Raw genomic sequence first — 23,041 nt, 5'->3', positions numbered from 1 at the left:
AGCCGACGCCGAGATCCGAGACGATCCGCCGCCGCCGAGGACCGATTGGAGCCGCCGCCGGCGCTGGCCAGCCTCCCCACTGATGTGCGCGCCGGGTCGCCGCTCCCGCTCCCGGGGCCGAGCATAGCAGCAGCGACGGAGCCCCAGGCGCCACCACGTTCCTCCTGCTCTCCGGCAAGTCCGCCCAGGACCAGCAGCTCCTTGCCTCCGCCGCCGGCGAGCGCTCTCTGGCGGAGGAGGGCGGGGGCGAGCTCGCCGTCTCCCTCGCGCTCGACGCCAGCGGGGACGCGGGCTACGATGCGGCTGCCTACATGGGCACGCTCCAGGCGCGGCGCTTCGGGAGGTGGATGCGTTGGTCGCCACGGATGGCATCCACGCACGACCTCGTGACACAGTGAGTGCAAGATTTTGTTATTTTGAATCTCGCTCCATCGGAAAAAGTAATAAACGATGAATTTCCTCTTGAAATCGCTCAAATTGGGCTTACTCTTTGCTTCCCCTCTGTCTATAGGAACTTCGCCAAACTTCGGGTGGGCGTCGTGTGCGCCACATACATGCAGTTCAAAGGCAGAGGTGCGTCAAATATGTATGCCAATTGGTGCTTGTTTTTGTTGTCCCTTTTAGTGTGTATCTCTGATGATTTTTCAATCTCGGTGATCAATGTCTGTCACTTTGGTGGGTAGATGAATTGTGCTGTTCTGTTTGTTGTATGTTCAGTTGATGATTTGCTTGACATATCCACAAGGTACAGTATGTGTGATCCAACCACACATCGCATAGTTGAATTCCGAAGCAATTAGCTTGATTACCTGCAGTCCATCTAATTCTCATCTAATGCTGATTAGTTTAGGCGAGTCAACGCATAGGACGGAAAGACCCTTTTATAGTTTTCTCAAGGGGAGTGTACCGTGTGCGGGGGCATATCTCTGTTCCTTTGTATGGTTGTTTAACAATTTGTGAAATGCTTGTAGTATGATAATCTAGATAGTGAGGATATGTTACAGAAAGTGTTGTGCCTGGCCTCACATGTACATGATTTGGTTTATCATTAAGTGCTCTCTTTCTCACTAAATTTCACATCTGCCATCTGAAAAAAACAAATCCACATTTACCTGATTTCAAGTTCTTATGGACCTTATGGTAAAGTATTTAAGTAATTTTAGTCGGCTCAAAAGGCTCCAAGCTTCTTTGTCTATCATTTCCTGTTCAAAACTGACAACGGAACTTTGTGAAGCCTTTCAGTTTGTCTTTGTTTCAGTTACTTTACCATTCGGTCTTGATGCCTGAACTATGTGAACATTGTTAGCTTAGTAAAATGGTATGAACTTGTGTGCCATACACATAGCAGGTTGAAAAATAACCATTGTATTTGCATATACTGCTTGTGGCACAATTTTCTGAAAACATGTTGGTGGTCATTGGTCAACAAAAGTTTTCAGCATTCGGCACGGTGTTAATATTCTTGAATTTATCGTGCTTCTAGAGTTATAGATTTCTGAATAATTAGATGGTCAGCTATGCAATATAATGTTCCCATAGTATTGAAATCTTCTGTTCTGCAAATAGTCCTTCAGCAAACGGCGCTTACACTTAATATGGGATACTCCAAATCCATAAGAGTAGGATATATCTGATATTTTCTCCATACAGAGTCGGCAGCGACTTGATTTATATTTTCCGCTACTTGTCAATATGATGGCCCGTTGTAAATAAATGAGGCCTGGCCATCACTTATACTTGGGAACTACTTTTCAGTGATAGCTGTATTGACTAAGGTACTATTTTTTCTTCCTTAAAGATTGATTTCTTCAGTGGTGTGTGTTTTACTTTACAGTTTTGATAAGATTCCATTGCCAACACACTTTTTTTCTTGACAGGGAACTACGGCGGGCTTATGCCTACTGAACTATATTCGAAACTATCAGAGTGTATAGCATATTAGAGCAGATTACAGCAGCCTTAAAGGTAAAATGATCTGACCATTTTTTTCCACAATACACAGGTAGTACATAGTAATAGCCCTCTTAATAATTCCTATATAAAAGTATGATCTAAACATTTTGTTGAGTTGTTTTTACACCAGATTGTTGGCCATTAACGGTTATCCATGGCACTAAAACTACTTGATCTCAATACATTCACCTCACAACACTTGTTGGCGAAAACATGTGCTATAGCACCAAAGAAGTTGAGGTCAAATTAATGAGGTGATAGCTAAACTCCTTAAACTGGATATATTTGTGTTCTGTTTGCTTCAAGTATATAGACATATATTCCTTGATCAAAACTCATTGACACTGCTACCACTAATTTGCTTCAGGTCATCGACTTGAAGATTGATAAATATGGTTCTGTTATTATGCAGGAGTTGTGTGATCTGAGGAGAAACTATTCTCATGCAAATCGGATAATTGTTGTAGGAATTAAAAGGCACATGATTGTACTGTTGTTCTGGGATTTCGTTTCTCACGTTCCTCGACCCTAATGTCTACATGAGATGTGAGTTCAACGGATAAAGGAAATCACATTACTAATAGAATGGTAGGTAGAATCACGGTGATTCATACAAAAATTCACTTAATTTATCATATAACGAATCATATAATTTATCAGCTGCCTCAACGGCTCACACTTTTGCAAGTCTTCATATTTTAGAAAATACGAGTGAATTTGATAATTGGATCAAATGTAGTTATATGTCTTGTACTTGCTTTGGTTGAATCTGAAATTTTGTCAGAAACATAACGAACCACTTAGATATATAAAACATTGATCTGTGCAGAACTGAGAGATGTTGTGTTTTTACAGTTCTTACGCTGTTGATTGAATTTTCTTATCCCACATTTTTTTTCAGATGCCGCAGCAAAGAAAATGCTCTCAGCCTTGGACGATCCATTCACTCGATTCTTGAAACCATTACCTTTTCTGAAGCAAGACTAGCTAGCACCCAAGGTGCCCTGGCAGGTGTAGGTTTACCCATTGGCTACCCGTTGGAGCATCACTTGCGGTGCTCTTTGTAATGTCACTTGGTGGGTTTTGTAGAAATGACTGTCTAGAGACGTTTTATCTTGATAATTGACAACATAAGAGTGCAAAATATTTGACAGCAGATCGCTTATGGTAAGACCTAGCTATTATCAATAATTTTAGTCCATTAAATGCGGTCTTAGTGAAAGGGTGTTCCTTTATCATGGTTGAAGGTTGCATGACTTCTGCTAGGTGTTTTGATACTTTTCGGTCTCTACTTGAATGTTGCGTACCTAATTTTTTAGTGGCCAACAATCTTGCACTGATTCTTGCTAGGGGTCATCAAGGAAACTCAATAGATGGCTATTTCGGTGGAGATTATACCAGAGATGTTGTTTTGAAGTAAGCTCCTGCACACCATTCTTTTGTAGTTCTTTCAGAAGTAATGTTTCATTCTTTTACTTGAGACTAGAGTGGTTGATGCTCATTCATCTTAATTTAATACAGAGTATATGCCAGGAGAGAAAGATATACTTGAAACCCGATGAGGTCAATGATGTGGAGATTTTACCAGAGATGTTGTTTTCAAGTAAGATTTTGTGTGGGATTATACCGATCGCACCAGCACGCCACATTGTTGCTCCATGGCAAAGGCAGCGAGGTAATTTTTCTTTTTGCACTGATGTAATTTTCCTTTTCTTTTAGCCCACTCTTAGGTCTCTTCCGTTCATATTCTAATCACGCATGGTGAGCGGCTGTTTCGACGGCGACTGGTTGGCTGCTGCTGGCTTGTACGTGTGGAAGGCAGTTGTTCACGGCAGACCAGTGAGCGGCGGCGGGTGGGCGCGACCACATGGTGGTTGGAAAGTAGGCTTCGCGGTGTTCAGCCTCGGCCACCATCGTACCACGATCTCGGCCCACCCGGAAAGTCGGATGAAGAGGTGGTGGATGGTGAGGACCAATCATTATAGCTACTGCTCCATTACTTCCGCTCCTCGAAAAGCTCCCTGAGCCCGACTAACAATGGGATCTTCCTCTGAGGTTCACGCTACCCCTTGTCCAGACTGATCCCAGAGAGGAGAACAAGCCTCCAAGCACGTGCTCGTCAACTCCATGCCGGCCGCTCCAAGCGCCCCTGCTTCGTGTCTTCGAGGCAGGCGCTGAGATAGCCTTTGCAGCGAGCTGTGGTGTGTGGACTCTGCGGCGAGATAGGATTCAGAATCCTTTTCCGTGGTGAGATAAACCTGCCACCACTCATATGCCATTGCATATAAGTGAATCTGTTTTATAGAAATCAATCTTGCACATTGGTTAGCTCCGTAATTTCTTTTATTCCGTAGCAGACTGAGTTGCTCACAGCCTATTTGCTGGAACGCCAACGAGGAGTCATTTTTCCATCTCCACAAATATTCTTGGTCTCTTCAAATTAATTGCTTCTTAATCCAACTACCATTTTTCAAGATTAGTTTGTTTAAATAATACTTATTTTTGTACCAGTATTGATCAAGTAGGTTATTATTGTGAGGAATCAGCAGTAGGATGCACATGTATTTGTTTCTTGCCACTGGTTGCAAAAGCCTAAAAAATGATATGTTTTATTCACCTCTTAACAGTAATACGAGTATTTTGTTTATTTCCTACTCCCTTTTAGTGATTACTGATTAGTCACTCTTAAAGGTGAATGCATGTGCATAATAGGTGTGTCATCTGTCATGGCTGCATTTTGCGGCCCCTGACTACTGGAAAGTAATCTCCTTTGGATGATTTGTATTTATTTTCTAGAATTTGTACTTAGATAGCACCTCCAAGGAAGGAAGGAAGGAGATTGAGGTCGGCACCTCCTGAAGGCATGCATGCTCTCGACCGAGAGAGAGAAGGGCATCTTTTTCTTGGGTTGCAGTTTCCACCTTGTTGTTGGGTGAGGTGAGTCATGATTTCTCTCCTCCCGCTTCATTCTTTAAAGATACTGAACTATAATTTCTGTTTTGTGCTCATGAATTGCATACTTGGAGGTTTATTCGATTTAGAGATATCACACACACACCCACCCACACACACACACGCGCGCACGCACACGCACGCACGCACGCACCCACACGCGCGCGTATGCGCGTGCACACACTTACACACACACACATTTACACACTTATGATCTATAAGAGAAGCTGCGATTTTGGCAATAGATGCGCGACAAAGTAGTGGTTAGTGTTGGGTTTAACCAGTTATCAAATGTTTTTCCAATAATAGAAAATTACCTTCCTCGTAAATTTATTGTCCTTCTGTTTCATGGTCCAGCTGATTCGTTGTTTGTCAGAGCTCTTGTGGATAATCAGACATGGGGTTCATGGCAAAATTAGGACAGACTGAAGGCAGCAAATTCCACGTTGGCCGTGCACTTTGAGGAGAAGACATTGTCTTTGTATAAGTGCCCCTACAATCATCTCTTTACAGCAGAGATAAGGCCTTCAGGTAATTTGTGATGATCTTTTTAGCATTCTTAATTGATGACATTTCTGAAGGGAGATGATCCTCAGCATTTCATAGTTATTTTTTGTACTGTTGTAATCTCAAATTTCACATTAAACTTAACTTGTTATCAAATAATTTTGGAACAAAATCTTACTTTTACCTGCCCTCCACAAAACCAAAGGTTCACGAGGACTTTTGTTGCTCTAATGCTTCTTCGATGACCATCTCGCCATTCGCCCTTGCAGATAGATATGGCCGCATAAATCGCACCGATGGATCCAGTCCTTCGCTAGGTCCAACCTACCCCGCACCAGCCTCAAGCACGCGAGACACTGTTACCTTGTGTTCTAACTGGTTACCACAATCAAATCCATTTTTGCCCAGTTAAATTAGTTAGCTCATTTTGTTGATAACTGAGTTGCATTGGTAATATATACTGAACTGTCTTTGGCATTCTGTTTTGCAATATATTCTAATTGTCAGGAATTTTGCTACATTTTTGGTGTAGATTTTAGGGACATTAATGTAGTGCTAATGCCTTCCGTGCAGGTTATTCAGTCAACGCATATTCCGTCTTTTGACATGTGTATGCTTGCTCTTGTGCTCATGTTGTAATCGTGATCTGTAATCAGTCCATGATCCTTGTGTGACCAGAAGTTGGGCATAACTGCATTGTTACTGAGAAGATGTGAATATTAACTTAGGGATCGGAGCTGAAGCTCTAGCCGATAGCAAAGATATGAAGTCTGTGCTCTGTCTTATGTTTGCAAGTATATTGATGTAACTTCACATCTTGCCCCCGTATTTGGCAGATGCTTCAGAATGGAGTCACTCCTATGTGTACTACCGATGTAATCACACAACATGAATTTTCCATTTTTGTGATCAGAAATTTTGCCAAGAAACTTGTTGGATTAACTACGGTTTTGTCCTATTTACTACTAGCATTTTTATTCTTATCTCTCAACATATTCTTGCCCCTATCTAGGACAGTCGGAAGAAGAGAGCTTCGATTGGGAAACAACGTGTTGAAGCAATACCTCTTGTTAAACCACCCAAAACCAAAGATAGATTGCGAGAGGCCTGTTGTGTTTAGTAAGAAACTTGGCGTAAAATATCCAAAATATCAGGAACACTATGTATTGGGCAGACCTGAAATACCAATATAAGTGTATCCAATTTTTCCTACGATTCCCTTACTCGCCCATGGACGTGGACCACGTCTCTGGCTTTGCAAGTCCAAGGCTCCAAGTTAGGCGTTATTTTTCATAAAGTTTCTATCGATTTCTAATCAAAATATTTCTATTAGCGTAACCCTATCCGGCGACCTCCATCAGCCGGAGGCATTCCTGGAGTCAAGGCAAGCATGTTGACCAATTGACGTAAATGTGCAATGTAAATTTACCTCGGCGCTTTGTTTTTGAATGTGATGGGCGTTGTCTGATACGTCTCCTCCGCACCATAAATTTACATAAGATTAGATTAATGATAAAAGACCCGCAGCAACGCACGGGCATTGTACTAGTATGCATGAGTGCATGACACGTTAACCTTTTGCTTTGACAATTTTTTTTATCTATACCAATATAAAAAGACCTAAAGAGGCAGATCGAATTAATCTCGGCCATTAAATCGTGTCAATCCAACGATCTAGATTGCTTCAATGTCGAGCGCTCAGCACATTTAGCGTGCAGTCAATTTCATGTCAAATATAGTGCTAATCACATAATAACACGCAAAAAATATCCTACTTAATATCCGCATGCACTTAATATAGTTCCAAATTAACGTGCATTGCACGTACACTATACTAGTTCCACAAAAGGAGCTACCACTCCGCAAGAAAACCAGGTTTGGGATCCGATGACATGGTATGCGCATAATAATTTACAACAAGGATATATGGCTTTTTTGTGTAATACTCTGACAGGGATAAAAGAATTACTCCCTCCGTTCCAAAATAGATGACCCAACTTTGAATTAACTTTGTACTAAAGTTAGTATAAAGTTGAGTCATCTATTTTGGAACGGAGGGAGTATCACTAGAGAAGAAGAACAGTGCTATTAAGGATATATAGGTTTAACCCGCCAAAGAAAAGGATATATAGGTTTGGAAGTACTTTGCACAATGTACTTATAAGATCTATAGTTCCTCTTTACAGGGAAAACGAAATAGGTACAAAGCTGTGTCCATGGACCAGGTTGCGTACCTTCAATCTTATTAATGAAACGAACGGAGGTTCTTAAGCTCTAACTTACATGACTGCGGTGGTAGTAATTCTTTCCTCACATTGGCACCGAACAGCCTATTTGGTTTTAAATTCTTCAGCCGCCTTATGGGCAGCCAGATTACTCATTCAGGTTTGTTCCTTCGCAAGGACAAGCTCAGTCCGAAGGGCCTCCACCACAGCAGCACCATATGTAGTTACACATACCTCAGTGTACAATTCCATCTTCATGCTCATGTTATCATGCGTAAATATACCGGCTGACCCAAAAACATACCTTGCGCCTAGTCGAGACGCTTGTTGATCAGCGTGATGTCATCCGCCTCTTCAATCTTCCGCTGCAGATCTGCAACCTCCGCAGATCGGGCAGTTGCAGGGGAAGTAATAACCTGTGTTCAAAGTAGTCATATTATTTCCTGGATAAATATTTTTGATCCTCTGATTGCCTCCCTTGGGGAGCCTATCAGAGTCTCAGGGGCTACTATCTATACATAGAAGTATTTTGTGAATAAAACACAATTGAAAGCATTGCAGCACAAACCTCGAAACCTCTTAACAGACTCGTGAAGGCTTCATTCAATCCGCTTTTCGCGGATAGGACCTTTTTAACCACCGTGCCCATCAAGGTACGATGGTCTTCGGAGACAGACGCCTGTCGCAGCATGTTCGTCAATATATCCGGCGTTTCTGGGTCTCCGGAAGCAGCCGTAGCAGCACGGCCTCCCTTCAAAGGGATCCGTTCGTTCGCCCCTAGAATTGTCTCCGGCTGAAAGCCGGACAGTCCGGGGCCTTGACTGTTGGCCCCCGGACCCTGGGCTACCGAAGTGTCATCTTCGGTTCGTGTTTTCATCACCCCTCGCATCACTTGCGGATCAGGAGAGATCCTCCGAGACGACACCTCGAGGTCATCCACCTTATTGGATGAGGAGACTGGTGGAGGCGTCTCGCTTTCCATCATCTCTGGGAGAAGGTCTCCTGAGGAAGATGATTGTTGAGAAAGATTGTGCGCCGAGCTGCAAAAAACATACATTTTAGATGTTACCCTGGTCACAGGGGAGGGACGGGGTATGTGTAAAATGCCCTTGTTTACTTACGATTTAGGCTTGGCCTCGCTGGAGGACTGTGCGATAATGTCGTCCTTCAAACCTGAGCCGCCCGACAGAGGCATCGTGCCTCGCTTGGGAACCTTTTCTTCCCAGTCTTCGGAGATGGTCCTTTTCTTACCATAGGGGGAATGAATGTTGGCTTCCCCTTTACTTTTGCCTTCGGGCGATGGAATTTTCATCTCCCCGGACACGGCGTCTAAAGTATCTTCGGGATGGAGGCCCTCTTTGGTCCTCCCGCACCCCGTATTGTCCTCCTTTGCAGACATCTGGTATGGTGCCGGGGGCAGCATCCTTGCTAATACGGGATCTGTTGAGGCTTTGGGAAGGGGGGCCGAACACCTAATTAGTTCCGCTTTCTTTATCCAGCCCTGAAAGAAGATAGTTTGCTCGGTAACATATCACGATATACTTAACTACGAAGTGTTCGAAAGACAAGTGCTTACCGGGGTGTCCATATGGTTGCAGTCAAGGCCGACGTCTTCGGAGGTGTCCGGCCAATGTTTTCGTTTCCCAAAAAATATCTTCCACGTCCCTTTGTGCGTAGCACCGAAGAAGTGTTGGAGGGTTCGTGGACCTTCCGGACTAAACTCCCACATGCTGAGAGGCCTACGCTGGCATGGCAGGATTCGGCGGATCAGCATTACTTGAATCACGTTGACAAGATCGATGTCCCTCTCGAGGAGGGTTCGTACGCGGCTCTGTAGAGTCCACACTTCGTCAACTGATCCCCAGTGCAGCCCCTTATTGACCCATGATGTAAGCTGTAACGGAGGGGCGGAACGGAACACAGGTGTAGCCGCCCACTTGGTGCTACGGGGTTCGGTAACATAAAACCACTCTCGCTGCCATTGATTGGAAGCTTCGGCGAAGGAGCCTTTTAGTCAAGGAGTGTTGGTAAGTTGGCTTACTACTGCACCGCCGCACTCCACTTGTTCCCCATCGACTACCTTTGGATTCACACCAAAGGTCTTGAGCCATAAGCCGAAGTGTGGGGGGATTCAGAGGAAGGCCTCGCACGTGACAATAAACACCGAGACGTAAAGGAAAGAATCCGGAGCTAGATCGTGAAAATCTAGTCCGTAATAAAACATTAGCCCCCAGACAAAGGGGTGGAGAGAGAACCCTAGCCCTCGGAGGAAGTAAGAGATAAATACAACCCTCTCGCCAGATCTGGGGGTCAGAATAACCTGTCCTTGAGCAGGGAGCCTGTGGTGGATCTCCGCGGTCAGGTATCGAGCCGTCCGAAGCTTTGTAATATCCTCCTCTGTGACGGAGGAATCCACCCATCGACCTTGAGGGCTGGGTCCGGACATGATGGGAAGCTTGAAGCAATGAAGTCGAACCTTGGGTGCTAGAAACTCGAAGTTGGAGAGGTTAAGGAGAGGCTTGGTGTAAAAAGACGGCCCTTGGTTCCTTTATAAAGGCCACGGGTATTGAACGCCTCGTCCTAAGCCTAAAACCTGCCTGTTCCCAAGGAATCTTTCCAGTGGAACGGTTGGGTTACCCACGCTTGTATTAATGAGGATCCCGCAATAAGGGGACATGATCTCTGCTCCGACAGAACGTGCCAATAAGGGCCACGCCTCGAAACGTGGAACAGAAAACGGTTCGAAATAACAACCGGACAGACGTGATATCATCTTGTAAAAAATTGTCGGCAGATGGGACTCGTGAAAAATTATATTCTCTGCAGTCGTGTGTGGTATTTATGTTGCAGATCTGAACACCTTCGTTTTATCCGAAGACTATCTTGGAGTATTCGGAAAGTGAAACCCATCTTGCAATGCCAAAGACAATCTGCGCGCCGAACACATTGTCATTGAAGCCTGGTTCAGGGGCTACTGAGGGAGTCCTGGACTAAGGGGTCCTCGGGCGTCCGACCTATTGGATATGGGCCGGACTTTTGGGCCGTGAAGATACGAAGACCGAAGACTCTACCCGTGTCCAGATAGGGCTCTCCTTGGCATGGAAGGCAAGCTTGGCGACCGACTATGAAGATTCCTTTCTCTGTAACCGACCTTGTGTAACCCTAGATCCTTCCTGTGTCTATATAAACCGGAAGGCTAGGTCTGTAGATAACCCCCGAATAATCATAGCCAGGTTAGACTTTTAGGGTTTAGCCATTACGATCTCATGGTAGATCAACTCTTGTAATACTCATATTCAATAAGATCAATCAAGCAGGAAGTAGGATATTACCTCCATAGAGAGGGCCTGAACCTGGGTAAACATTGTGTCCCTCGTCTCCTGTTATCATCGATCCTAGACGCACAGTTCGGGACCCCCTACCCGAGATCCGCCGGTTTTGACACCGACACCTGCCAATGTCATTTTCTCTAGAAGACTGAGAACCGATAGGATTCTATTTGTATTTACACTGACATTCTCTCTCCTTCGACTAACTGAACATCGAATTACTGTGGTACATGCATCCTACTTCATATGAGCAGGGCTTGTGTTTCGAAAAAAACAGTGTGAGTTTACTATTAAAGGGGATGCCTTGTTTCTCCAGGCCCGAGCTTAAAAACACATGACCTACTGTGACTAGGGTCCACTTGATTAGGTGCATGTGTTAGTTTTATGTTTTGTAACATGTTAGGCGTAGGCAGTATTTTTGGACTGAGGCCATTGATGCGTGCTTTAGTTGTCAGCTTCAGTTTTGGAAAGTGCATACTACATTGAGGAATGTAGCATTTACAATGACTAGTAGAATGCCCGTGCGTCACTACGGGCTACAATGCATAAAAATGAATCAAACAAATAATTAACCTCGTCTTCAAGGCCAAAGCTTATTTCTCCCTCATACATCCGGCCATGTTTGGACATCAAACGGGCTCCCCAAAATCCAACACGTACAGTCCGGGCTGTTGGGGAACGTAGTAATTTCAAAAAATTTCCTACGCACACGCAAGATCATGTGATGCATAGCAACGAGAGGGGAGAGTGTGATCTACATACCCAGTAGATTGACAACGGAAGCGTTTGGTTGATGTAGTCGTACGTCTTCACGGCCCGACCGATCAAGCACCGAAACTACGGCACCTCCGAATTTTAGCACACGTTCAGCTCGATGACGATCCCCGGACTCCGATCCAGCAAAGTGTCAGGGAAGAGTTCCGTCAGCACGACGGCGTGGTGACGATCTTGATGTACTACTGCAGCAGGGCTTCGCCTAAACTCCGCTACAATATTATCGAGGACTATGGTGGAAGGGGGCACCGCACACGGCTAAAGAAAAGATCACGTGGATCAACTTGTTTCCTCATGGGGTGCCCCTTGCCTCAGTATATAAAGGATGGAGGAGGAGGAGGCCGGCCAAGGCTTGGTGCCGCCAGGATGTGGAGTCCTACTAGGACTCCAAGTCCTAGTAGGAGTCCACCAAGAGGGGGGGAAGGGAGAAAGAAGTGGAGGAGAAGGAAAGGTGGCCGGCCCCCTTTTCCCTAGTCCAATTCGGACTACAGGGGAGGGGGGGGGGGCGCAGCAGCCCCTTGGCCCTTTCTCCTCTTCCCACTAAAGCCCATCAAGGCCCATTGCCTCTCCCCTAACTACCCGGTACCCCGAAAAATACCCGAATCACCCGGAACGATTCCGATATCCAAATATAGGCTTCCAATATATCGATCGTTATGTCTCGACCATTTCGAGACTCCTCGTCATGTCCATGATCACATCCGGGACTCCGAACAACCTTCGGTACATCAAAATACATAAACTCATAATGAAACTGTCATCGTAACGTTAAGCGTGCGGACCCTACGGTTCGAGAACAATGTAGACATGACCGAGACACGTCTCCAGTCAATAACCAATAGCGGGACCTGGATGCCCATATTGGCTCCTACATATTCTACGAAGATCTTTATCGGCCAGACCGCATAACAACATACGTTGTTCCCTTTGTCATCGGTATGTTATTTGCCCGAGATTCGATTGTCGGTATCCAATACCTAGTTCAATCTCGTTACCGGCAAGTCTCTTTACTCGTTCCGTAATACATCATCTCACAACTAACTCATTAGTTGCAATGCTTGCAAGGCTTATGTGATGTGCATTACCGAGAGGGCCCAGAGATACCTCTCCGACAATCGGAGTGACAAATCCTAATCTCAAAATACGCCAACCCAACATGTACCTTTGGAGACACCTGTAGAGCTCCTTTATAATCACCCAGTTACGTCGTGACGTTTGGTAGCACACAAAGTGTTCCTCCGGCAAACGGGAGTTGCATAATCTCATAGTCATAGGAACATGTATAAGTCATGAAGAAAGCAATAGCAACATACTAAACGATCGGGTGCTAAGCTAATGGAATGGGTCATGTCAATCACATCATTCTCCTAATGATGTGATCCCGTTAATCAAATAACAACTCTTTTGTTTATGGTTAGGAAACATAACCATCTTCGATTAACGAGCTAGTCAAGTAGAGGCATACTAGTGACACTTTGTTTGTCTATGTATTCACATAAGTATTATGTTTCCGGTTAATACAATTCTAGCATGAATAATAAACATTTATCATGATATAAGGAAATAAATAATAACTTTATTATTGCCTCTAGGGCATATTTCCTTCAGTCTCCCACTTGCACTAGAGTCAATAATCTAGTTCACATCGCCATGTGATTTAACAGCAATAGTTCATATCACCATGTGATTAACACCCATAGTTCACATCTATATGTGATCAACACCCAAAGGGTTTACTAGAGTCAGTAATCTAGTTCACATCGCTATGTGATTAACACCCAAAGAGTACTAAGGTGTGATCATGTTTTGCTTGTGAGATGATTTTAGTCAACGGGTCTGTCACATTCAGATCCATAAGTATTTTGCAAATATTTATGTCAACAATGCTCTGCACCGAGCTACTCTAGCTAATTGCTCCCACTTTCAATATGTATCTAGATTGAGATTTAGATTCATCTAGATTAGTGTCAAAACTTGCATCGGCGCAACCCTTTACGACGAACCTTTTTTTTCACTTCCATAATCGATAAATATATCCTTATTCCACTAAGGATAATTTTGACCGCTGTCCATTGATCTACTCTTAGATCACTATTGTACTCCCTCTCTTAACACAGTGTATGGTATACAATAGATCTGGTACACAGCATGGCATACTTTATAGATCCAATGACTGAGGCATAGGGAATGACTTTCATTCTCTTTCTATCTTCTGCCGTGGTCGGGCTTTGAGTCTTACTCAACTTCACACCTTGTAACACAGGCAAGAAACTTTTTCTTTGACTGTTCCATTTTGAACTACTTCAAAATCTTGTCAAGGTATGTACTCATTGAATAACTTATCAAGCGTCTTGATCTATCTCTATAGATCTTGATACTCAATATGTAAGCAGCTTTACCGAGGTCTTTCTTTGAAAAACTCCTTTCAAACACTCCTTTATGCTTTGCAGAATAATTCTACATTATTTCCGATCAACAATATGTCATACATATATACTTATCAGAAATGATGTAGTGCTCCCACTCACTTTCTTGTAAATACAGGCTTCACCGCAAGTCTGTATAAAACTATATGCTTTGATCAACTTATCAAAGCGTATATTCCAACTCCGAGATTCTTGCACCAGTCCATAGATGGATCGCTGGAGCTTGCATATTTAGTTAACACCTTTAGGATCGACAAAACCTTCTAGTTGCATCGTATACAACTCTTCTTTAGTAAATCCATTAAGGAATGCAGTTTTGTTTATCCATTTGCCAGATTTCATAAAATGCGGCAATTGCTAACATGATTCGGACAGACTTAAGCAGAGATACGAGTGAGAAAATCTCATCGTAGTCAACACCTTGAACTTGTCGAAAACCTTTTGCGACAATTCTAGCTTTGTAGATAGTAACACTACTATCAACGCCCGTCTTCCTCTTGAAGATCCATTTATTTTCTACGGCTTGCCGATCATCGGGCAAATCCATCAAAGTCCATACTTTGTTCTCATACATGGATCATATCTCAGATTTCATGGCCTCAAACCATTTCGCGGAATCTGGGCTCATCATCGCTTCCTCATAGTTCGCAAGTTCATCATGGTCTAGTAACATGACTTCCAGAACAGGATTACCATACCACTCTGGTGCGGATCTCACTCTGGTTTACCTACGAGATTTGGTAGTAACTTGATCTGAAGTTACATGATCATCATCATTAGCTTCCTCACTAATTGGTGTAGTAGTCACAGGAACAGATTTCTGTGATGAACTACTTTCCAATAAGGGAGAAGGTACAGTTACCTCATCAAGTTCTACTTTCCTCCCACTCACTTCTTTCGAGAGAAACTCCTTCTCTAGAAAAACTCCGAATTTAGCAACAAAAGTCTTGCCTTCGGATTTGTGATAGAAGGTGTACCCAACAGTCTCCTTTGGGTATCCTATGAAGACATATTTCTCCGATTTGGGTTTGAGCTTATTAGGATGAAACTTTTCATATAAGCATCACAACCCCAAATTTTAAGAAACGACAACTTTGGTTTCTTGCCAAACCACAGTTCAGATTGTGTCGTCTCAACGGACTTAGATGGTGCCCTATTTAATGTGAATGCAGCTATCTCTAATGCATAACCCCAAAACGATAGTGGTAGATCGGTAAGAGACATCATAGATCGCACCATATCTAATAAAGTACGGTTATGACATTCGGACACACCATTATGCTGTGGTGTTCTAGGTGGCATAAGTTTGTGAAACTATTCCACATTGTTTTAATTGAAGACCAAACTCGTAACTCAAATATTTTACTTCTGCGATCATATCGTAGAAACTTTCATTTTTGTTACGATGATTCTCCACTTCACTCTGAAATTCTTTGAAATTTTCAAATGTTTCAGACCTTTGTTTCATCAAGTAGATATACTCATATCTGCTCAAATCATCTGTGAAGACCAGAAAATAATGATACCTATCGCGAGTCTCAATATTCATCGGACCACATACATCAGTATGTATGATTTCCAACAAATCTGTTGCTCGCTCCATTGTTCCGAAGAACAGAGTCTTAGTCATCTTGCCCATGAGGCATGGTTCGCAAGCATCAACTGATTCATAGTCAAGTGATTCCAAAAGCCCATCAGCATGGAGTTTCTTCATGCGCTTTACACCAATATGACCTAAACGGCAGTGCTACAAATAAGTTGCACTATCATTATTAACTTTGCATCTTTTGGTTTCAATATTATGATTATGTGTATCACTACGATCGAGATCCAACGAACTATTTTCATTGGGTGTGTAACCATATAAGGTTTTATTCATGTAAACAGAACAACAATTTATTCTCTTACTTAAATGAATAACCGTATTACAATAAACATGATCAAATCATATTCATGCTCAACGTGAACACCAAATAATACTTATTTAGGTTCAACACTAATCCCGAATTTATAGGGGAGTGTGCGATGATGATCATATCAATCTTGGAACTACTTCCAACACACATCGTCACTTCACCCTTAACTAGTCTCTGATTATTCTGCAACTCCTGTTTCGAGTTACTACTCTTAGCAACTGATCCAGTATCAAATACTGAGGGGTTGCTATAAACACTAGTAAAGTACACATCAATAACATGTATATCAAATATACTTTTGTTCACTTTGCCATCCTTCTTATCCGCCAAATACTTGGGGCAGTTCCGCTTCCAGTGACCAGTTCCTTTGCAGTAGAAGCACTTAGTCTTAGGCTTAGGACCACACTTGGGTTTCTTCACTTGAGCAGCAACTTGCTTGCTGTTCTTCTTGAAGTTCCCCTTCTTCCCTCTGCCCTTTTCTTGAAACTAGTGGTCTTGTCTACCATCAACACTTGATGTTTTTCTCGATTTCTACCTTCATCAATTTCCGCATTACAAAGAGCTTGGGAATCGTTTCCGTTATCCCTTGCATATCATAGTTCATCACAAAGTTCTACTAACTTGGTGATGGTGACTAGATAATTATGTCAATCACTATCTTATCTGGAAGATTAACTCCCACTAGATTCAAGCGATTGTTGTACTCAAACAATCTGGGCACATGCTCACTAGTTGAGCGATTCTCCTCCATCTTTTAGCTATAGAACTTGTTGGAGACTTTCATATCTCTCAACTCGGGTATTTGCTTGAAATATTAACTTCAACTCCTGGAACATCTCATATGCTCCATGACATTCAAAATGTCTTTGAAGTCCCGATTCTAAGCCATTAAGCATGGTGCACTAAACTATCAAGTAGTCATCATATTGAGCTAGCCAAATGTTCATAACGTCTGCATCTGCTCCTGCAATAGGTCCGTCACCTAGCGGTGCATCAAGGACATAATTCTTCTGTGCAGCGATGAGGATAAACCTCAGATCACGGATCCAATCCGCATCTTTGCTACTAACATCTTTCAACACAATTTTCTCTAGGAACATATCAAAATAAACACAGGGAAGCAACAACGCGAGCTATTGATCTACAACATGATTTGCAAAATACTACCAGGACTAAGTTCATGATAAATTTAAGTTCAATTTAATCATATTACTTAAGAACTCCCACTTAGATAGACATCCCTCTAATCCTCTAAGTGATCACGTGATCCAAATCAACTAAACCATGTCCGATCATCACGTGAGATGGAGTAATTTCATTGGTGAACATCACTATGTTGATCATATCTACTATATGATTCACGCTTGACCTTTCGATCTCCGTGTTCCGAGGCCATATCTGTATATGCTTGGCTCGTCAAGTATAACCTGAGTATTCCGCGTGTGCAACTGTTTTGCACCCGTTGTATTTGAACGTAGAGCCTATCACACCCGATCATCACGTGGTGTCTCAGCACGAAGAACTTTTGCAACGGTGCATACTCAGGGAGAACACTTCTTGATAATTAGTGAGAGATCATCTTAAAATGCTACCGTCAAACTAAGCAAAAATAAGATGTATAAAAGATAAACATCATATGCAATCAAAATATGTGACATGATATGGCCATCATCATCTTGCTTCTTTGATCTCCATCTCCAAAGTACTGTCATGATCTATATCGTCACCGGCATGACACCATGATCTCCATCATCTTGATGTGTCTGTGTCGTCACGTGGTCGTCTCGCCAACAATTGCTCTTGCAACTATTGCTATCGCATAGCGATAAAGTAAAGCAATTATTGGACGCTTGCATCTTATGCAATAGAGAGACAACCATAAGGATTTTGCCAGTTGCTGATAACTTCAACAAAACATGATCATCTCATACAACAACTTATATCTCATCACGTCTTGACCATATCACATCACAACATGCCCTGCAGAAACAAGTTAGACGTCCTCTAATTTGTTGTTGCAAGTTTTACGTGGCTGCTATGGGCTTAAGCAAGAACCAATCTTACCTACGCATCAAAACCACAATGATAGTTTGTCAAGTTGGTGCTGTTTTAACCTTCGCAAGGACCGGGCGTAGCCACACTTGGTTCAACTAAAGTTGGAGAAACTGTCACCCGCAAGCCACCTATGTGCAAAGCACGTCGGGAGAACCGGTCTCGCGTAAGTGTACGCGTAATGTCGGTCCGGGCCGCTTCATCCAACAATACCGCCGAACCAAAGTATGACATGCTGGTAAGCAGTATGACTTATATCGCCCACAACTCACTTGTGTTCTACTCGTGCATATAACATCAACATGTAAAACCTAGACTCGGATGCCACTGTTGGGGAACGTAGTAATTTCAAAAAATTTCCTACGCACACGCAAGATCATGTGATGCATAGCAACGAGAGGGGAGAGTGTGATCTACATACCCAGTAGATTGACAACGGAAGCGTTTGGTTGATGTAGTCGTACGTCTTCACGGCCCGACCGATCAAGCACCGAAACTACGGCACCTCCGAATTTTAGCACACGTTCAGCTCGATGACGATCCCCGGACTCCGATCCAGCAAAGTGTCGGGAAAGAGTTCCGTCAGCATGACGGCGTGGTGACGATCTTATTGTACTACTGCAGCAGGGCTTCGCCTAAACTCCGCTACAATATTATCAAGGACTATGGTGGAAGGGGGCACCGCACACGGCTAAGGAAAAGATCACGTGGATCAACTTGTTTTCTCATGGGGTGCCCCTTGCCTCAGTATATAAAGGATGGAGGAGGAGGAGGCCGGCCAAGGCTTGGTGCGGCCAGGATGTGGAGTCCTACTAGGACTCCAAGTCCTAGTAGGAGTCCACCAAGAGGGGAGGAAGGGAGAAAGAAGTGGAGGAGAAGGAAAGGTGGCCGGCCCCCTTTTCCCTAGTCCAATTCGGACTAGAGGGGAGGGGGGGCGCAGCAGCCCCTTGGCCCTTTCTCCTCTTCCCACTAAAGCCCATTAAGGCCCATTGCTTCTCCCGTAACTACCCGGTACCCCGAAAAATACCCGAATCACTCGGAACCTTTCCGATGTTCGAATATAGTCGTCCAATATATCGATTTTTACGTCTCGACCATTTCGAGACTCCTCGTCATGTCCCCGATCTCATCCGGTACTCCGAACTCCTTCGGTACATCAAAACTCATAAACTCATAATATAACTGTCATCGAAACCTTAAGCGTGCGAACCCTACGGGTTCGAGAACAATGTAGACATGACCGAGACACGTCTCCAGTCAATAACCAATAGCGGGACCTGGATGCCCATATTGGCTCCTACATATTCTACGAAGATCTTTATCGGTCAGACCGCATAACAACATACGTTGTTCCCTTTGTCATCGGTATGTTACTTGCCCGAGATTCGATCGTCGGTATCCAATACCTAGTTCAATCTCGTTACTGGCAAGTCTCTTTACTCGTTCTGTAATACATCATCCCACAACTAACTCATTAGTTGCAATGCTTGCAAGGCTTAAGTGATGTGCATTACCGAGAGGGCCCAGAGATACCTCTCCGACAATTGGAGTGACAAATCCTAATCTCGAAATACGCCAACCCAACATGTACCTTTGGAGACACCTGTAGAGCTCCTTTATAATCACCCAGTTACGTTGTGACGTTTGGTAGCACACAAAGTGTTCCTCCGGCAAACGGGAGTTGCATAATCTCATAGTCATAGGAACATGTATAAGTCATGAAGAAAGCAATAGCAACATACTAAACGATCGGGTGCTAAGCTAATGGAATGGGTCATGTCAATCACATCATTCTCCTAATGATGTGATCCCGTTAATCAAATAACAACTCTTTTGTTTATGGTTAGGAAACATAACAATCTTCGATTAACGAGCTAGTCAAGTAGAGGCATACTAGTGACACTTTGTTTGTCTATGTATTCACACAAGTATTATGTTTCCGGTTAATACAATTCTAGCATGAATAATAAACATTTATCATGATATAAGGAAATAAATAATAACTTTATTATTGCCTCTAGGGCATATTTCCTTCACGGGCTCCACCAATCCAGCCTATATGTGAGAAAGAAACATGTTTGTCCAAACTATTCACCATGTTGTCTCGGGAGGTCCCACAAAACCCCCACCCCACGACACACTTATCCCTTTACCTACCAGGCCCGTCCCTTCCCGCTCGGTTTCCCGTCGTAGCGGGACATTCTTCTTTCAAACCGGATGACCAACCTATACAGTCCGGGCTCCACTAATCCAGCCCATATGTGAGGAAGAAACATGTTTGTCCATACTATTCACCATGTTATCTTAGGAGGTCCCACAAAACCCCCACCCCACGACACACACATCCCTTTACCTACTGAGCCCTCCCCTTCCTGCTCGGTTTCCCATGGTAGCGGGACATTCTTCTTTCAAACTGGATGATGCCCACTATTTAATCTTGCAGACCTCAGATTTCTCTCTTCGATGACATTTCCTCTCACCCACAATCTCCTCTCGGCTCCTGCAGTAGGTTGGGGCCATGGGGCATCCTCCCACGTAAGCTGAGTAAGAGATACATATATCTACAGACACAAGAGTAGAGGTAGATGCTAATGTAGCTAACCGGTGTCGGTCCACATCTTCAGCTCAGGTCCTCACGTGAACACTTCCTTTTTCCAGCCTCACCTAATGATTTTCTCATGCTCTCTGAAGCAAACAACGCCATATTCTCATTGATTAGCAATTTAGGAGAGTAGTGAGTGATTTAAGAACTGAACAAGAAGCTAGCATGATATAGTTGATTGGTTGATTGGTTGTAGTACATCAATGGCTTTCCTCGACAATTAAGCATCCATATATGTTAGTACTACTGAAGGCTGACCTTGACATAAACATGTCCATTACAGTTGCTAGCTTCTGCCAGAATCCAAAGTCATAGTCTTTCTCTTGGATCTAACCAAGGGTTGAACTGCAGTGCAATGTCACGCTATAGGCACAGTTCGCGATGTTGCTTCCATCTCCTTCCTTCCCTTCCAGTCCACATTGCTCCCTCATTATCTTCTTTCTGCCAGCACTGCCATCTGCATAGCCTTCATTCTACTTTTCTTCAAGGTTTCATGTGAAAAGTATGAGGGCGCCGGCACACACTACAAATAAAATTCTCAATAATTAAGTGTCGTCTCCGGGATACCAACATCAAGTATTTTCTACTAACTCCGCTCCTAAATATAAGCCATTTTTGCAGTTCAAGGGTCTATTTGGTAACAAAAAAACATGAAATCAAATCAGAGCATCCAAAATGGAAGCCTATCATAAATTATTGAAGAATCCAAATTACTGCCATGATTCCACAAGGAACTGATCAAAGTGTCGACATATCTATCATAAAGTGTTTCATTTCTGTCATACAAAAATTAAAATAGCTCAACAAATGAAGTCAGAACCTGAACAATGGAAATTAGTTAAGATATTAGCGACAAGAGATTTTATGTTTACTAGCAAGATTTAATAATCAAATGATCACTTTCATATGCATTATCAAAATTTTAGAGCATGTTCTTCCTATACATAACAGTAGACTTGGTACAAAATTCAGTAACGTTTTAAAAACTTCAAGTATCAATCCTAAAATTCAATATTACCTAATAACCTGAACTTCGACAACGATCTTTTAGAACATCATCAATAAGAAAACCATCTTCAATCTTTGACAAATCCCTAAACTTATTCCATCATGAGTCATGTTGCTCCTCCTAGATATAAATAGACATGAGAAGAGCACTTTCACCTAGATCGATTCCATGGGCGTTTGGGTAGTCATGTGGACCTAACACGGTGAAATTATATATGACATGGATTTTTCTTTCAAGAATGAGATGTTCGTGCTTTTATTGAGCTCAGACCAACAGGAAATTGCAGCCAATAGGAAGAGAACAAAGAAGCTCTTGTATGCACACACCTGAGATTCAAGAATGATCATTTCCTAACTCCAGCCCACATAATTTATTCTTAGAATCCTGCTTGAAAACATGAGCTATACTTATTCTTCTCAATATGAATAGAAGACAACACCAAACGACAACTCTAAACTGAATATCCGGGCTGGAACGAAACAACGCTTGTCTAGCTAACACACTCGTACAATAACTGAACACTGTAAAAGGCTGACAAAATATCTCTCTCAAAAACACAACCCATAACTGAATAATCATGGCGAAGTACATATCTCTCCAGAAAGAGGTCACGTCACCAACGGACATCTGTTACTCGTTCTGCATAGCAAAAGTCGCAAACATGCAAATGACTATCACATTCACTTCTGACTACAATATGTTGAAACGACCGAGAGAGAGAGAACTCACCACATATTTTTTGTAACAAAAACATCATTACATCCCAGTCAGCACAATTTGGTTGTTTGTTTGTTTGTTGAGTTCTACCACATAAAGCTAATAACCAACATATAATCTAGTTTTGTTTCACCTTTAATAGTAAAGCGGGAACCTAGACGAGAAATAATTTGGTGTGGAAGATAATGCCGCATATCATAGTAGCTAGCAGGAATGTCGCATGCTTTCATCCAAGTCATCTATACTCATAAGGCTTGCGATGATGGATGAGCATGTGGTATAATCCTCCCCCCTTTAAAATGCATGGTTAAAACTAAAATATATCGGAAAGAACTATGGATATTAGATACGATAATCTAGCATGACAAACTGGGCACACAAAAAAATACAATTCACAATACACAACAATAACTATATTTTTTATAAAGCGAATATATTAATATCATGAAAATACTAATTACACCTAGCTTCTGCATCAACAAGATGTCAAAAGACCACAAACGAGATAGTGGTTTCACTTGTATTAAGCAGAAAATGGTGTTACATAGTTACATGCTTGAGAAACCATACTTGAGATGG

General features: G+C 42.9%; 1 protein-coding gene across 1 annotated transcript; it reads left to right on the top strand.

Moving 5' to 3' along the window:
• Window positions 1–3,711: 3,711 nt before the first annotated feature.
• LOC147981472 (uncharacterized) lies at window positions 3,712–5,324 on the top strand. The gene is made up of 5 exons (XM_087515982.1): window positions 3,712–3,834; window positions 4,031–4,200; window positions 4,465–4,474; window positions 4,763–4,890; window positions 5,282–5,324. Exons 1-5 carry the CDS (start codon window positions 3,712–3,714, stop codon window positions 5,322–5,324), a joined length of 474 nt encoding a protein of 157 aa, XP_087372108.1.
• Window positions 5,325–23,041: the final 17,717 nt, after the last annotated feature.

Source organism: Triticum urartu, chromosome 3A (assembly GCF_056163025.1).
Source record: "Triticum urartu cultivar PI428250 chromosome 3A, HENAU_Tu73, whole genome shotgun sequence".
Taxonomy (NCBI): Eukaryota; Viridiplantae; Streptophyta; class Magnoliopsida; order Poales; family Poaceae; genus Triticum; species Triticum urartu.
The sequence above is the reverse complement of the archived record's forward strand: the minus strand, read 5'-3'. Positions and strand labels throughout refer to the sequence as shown.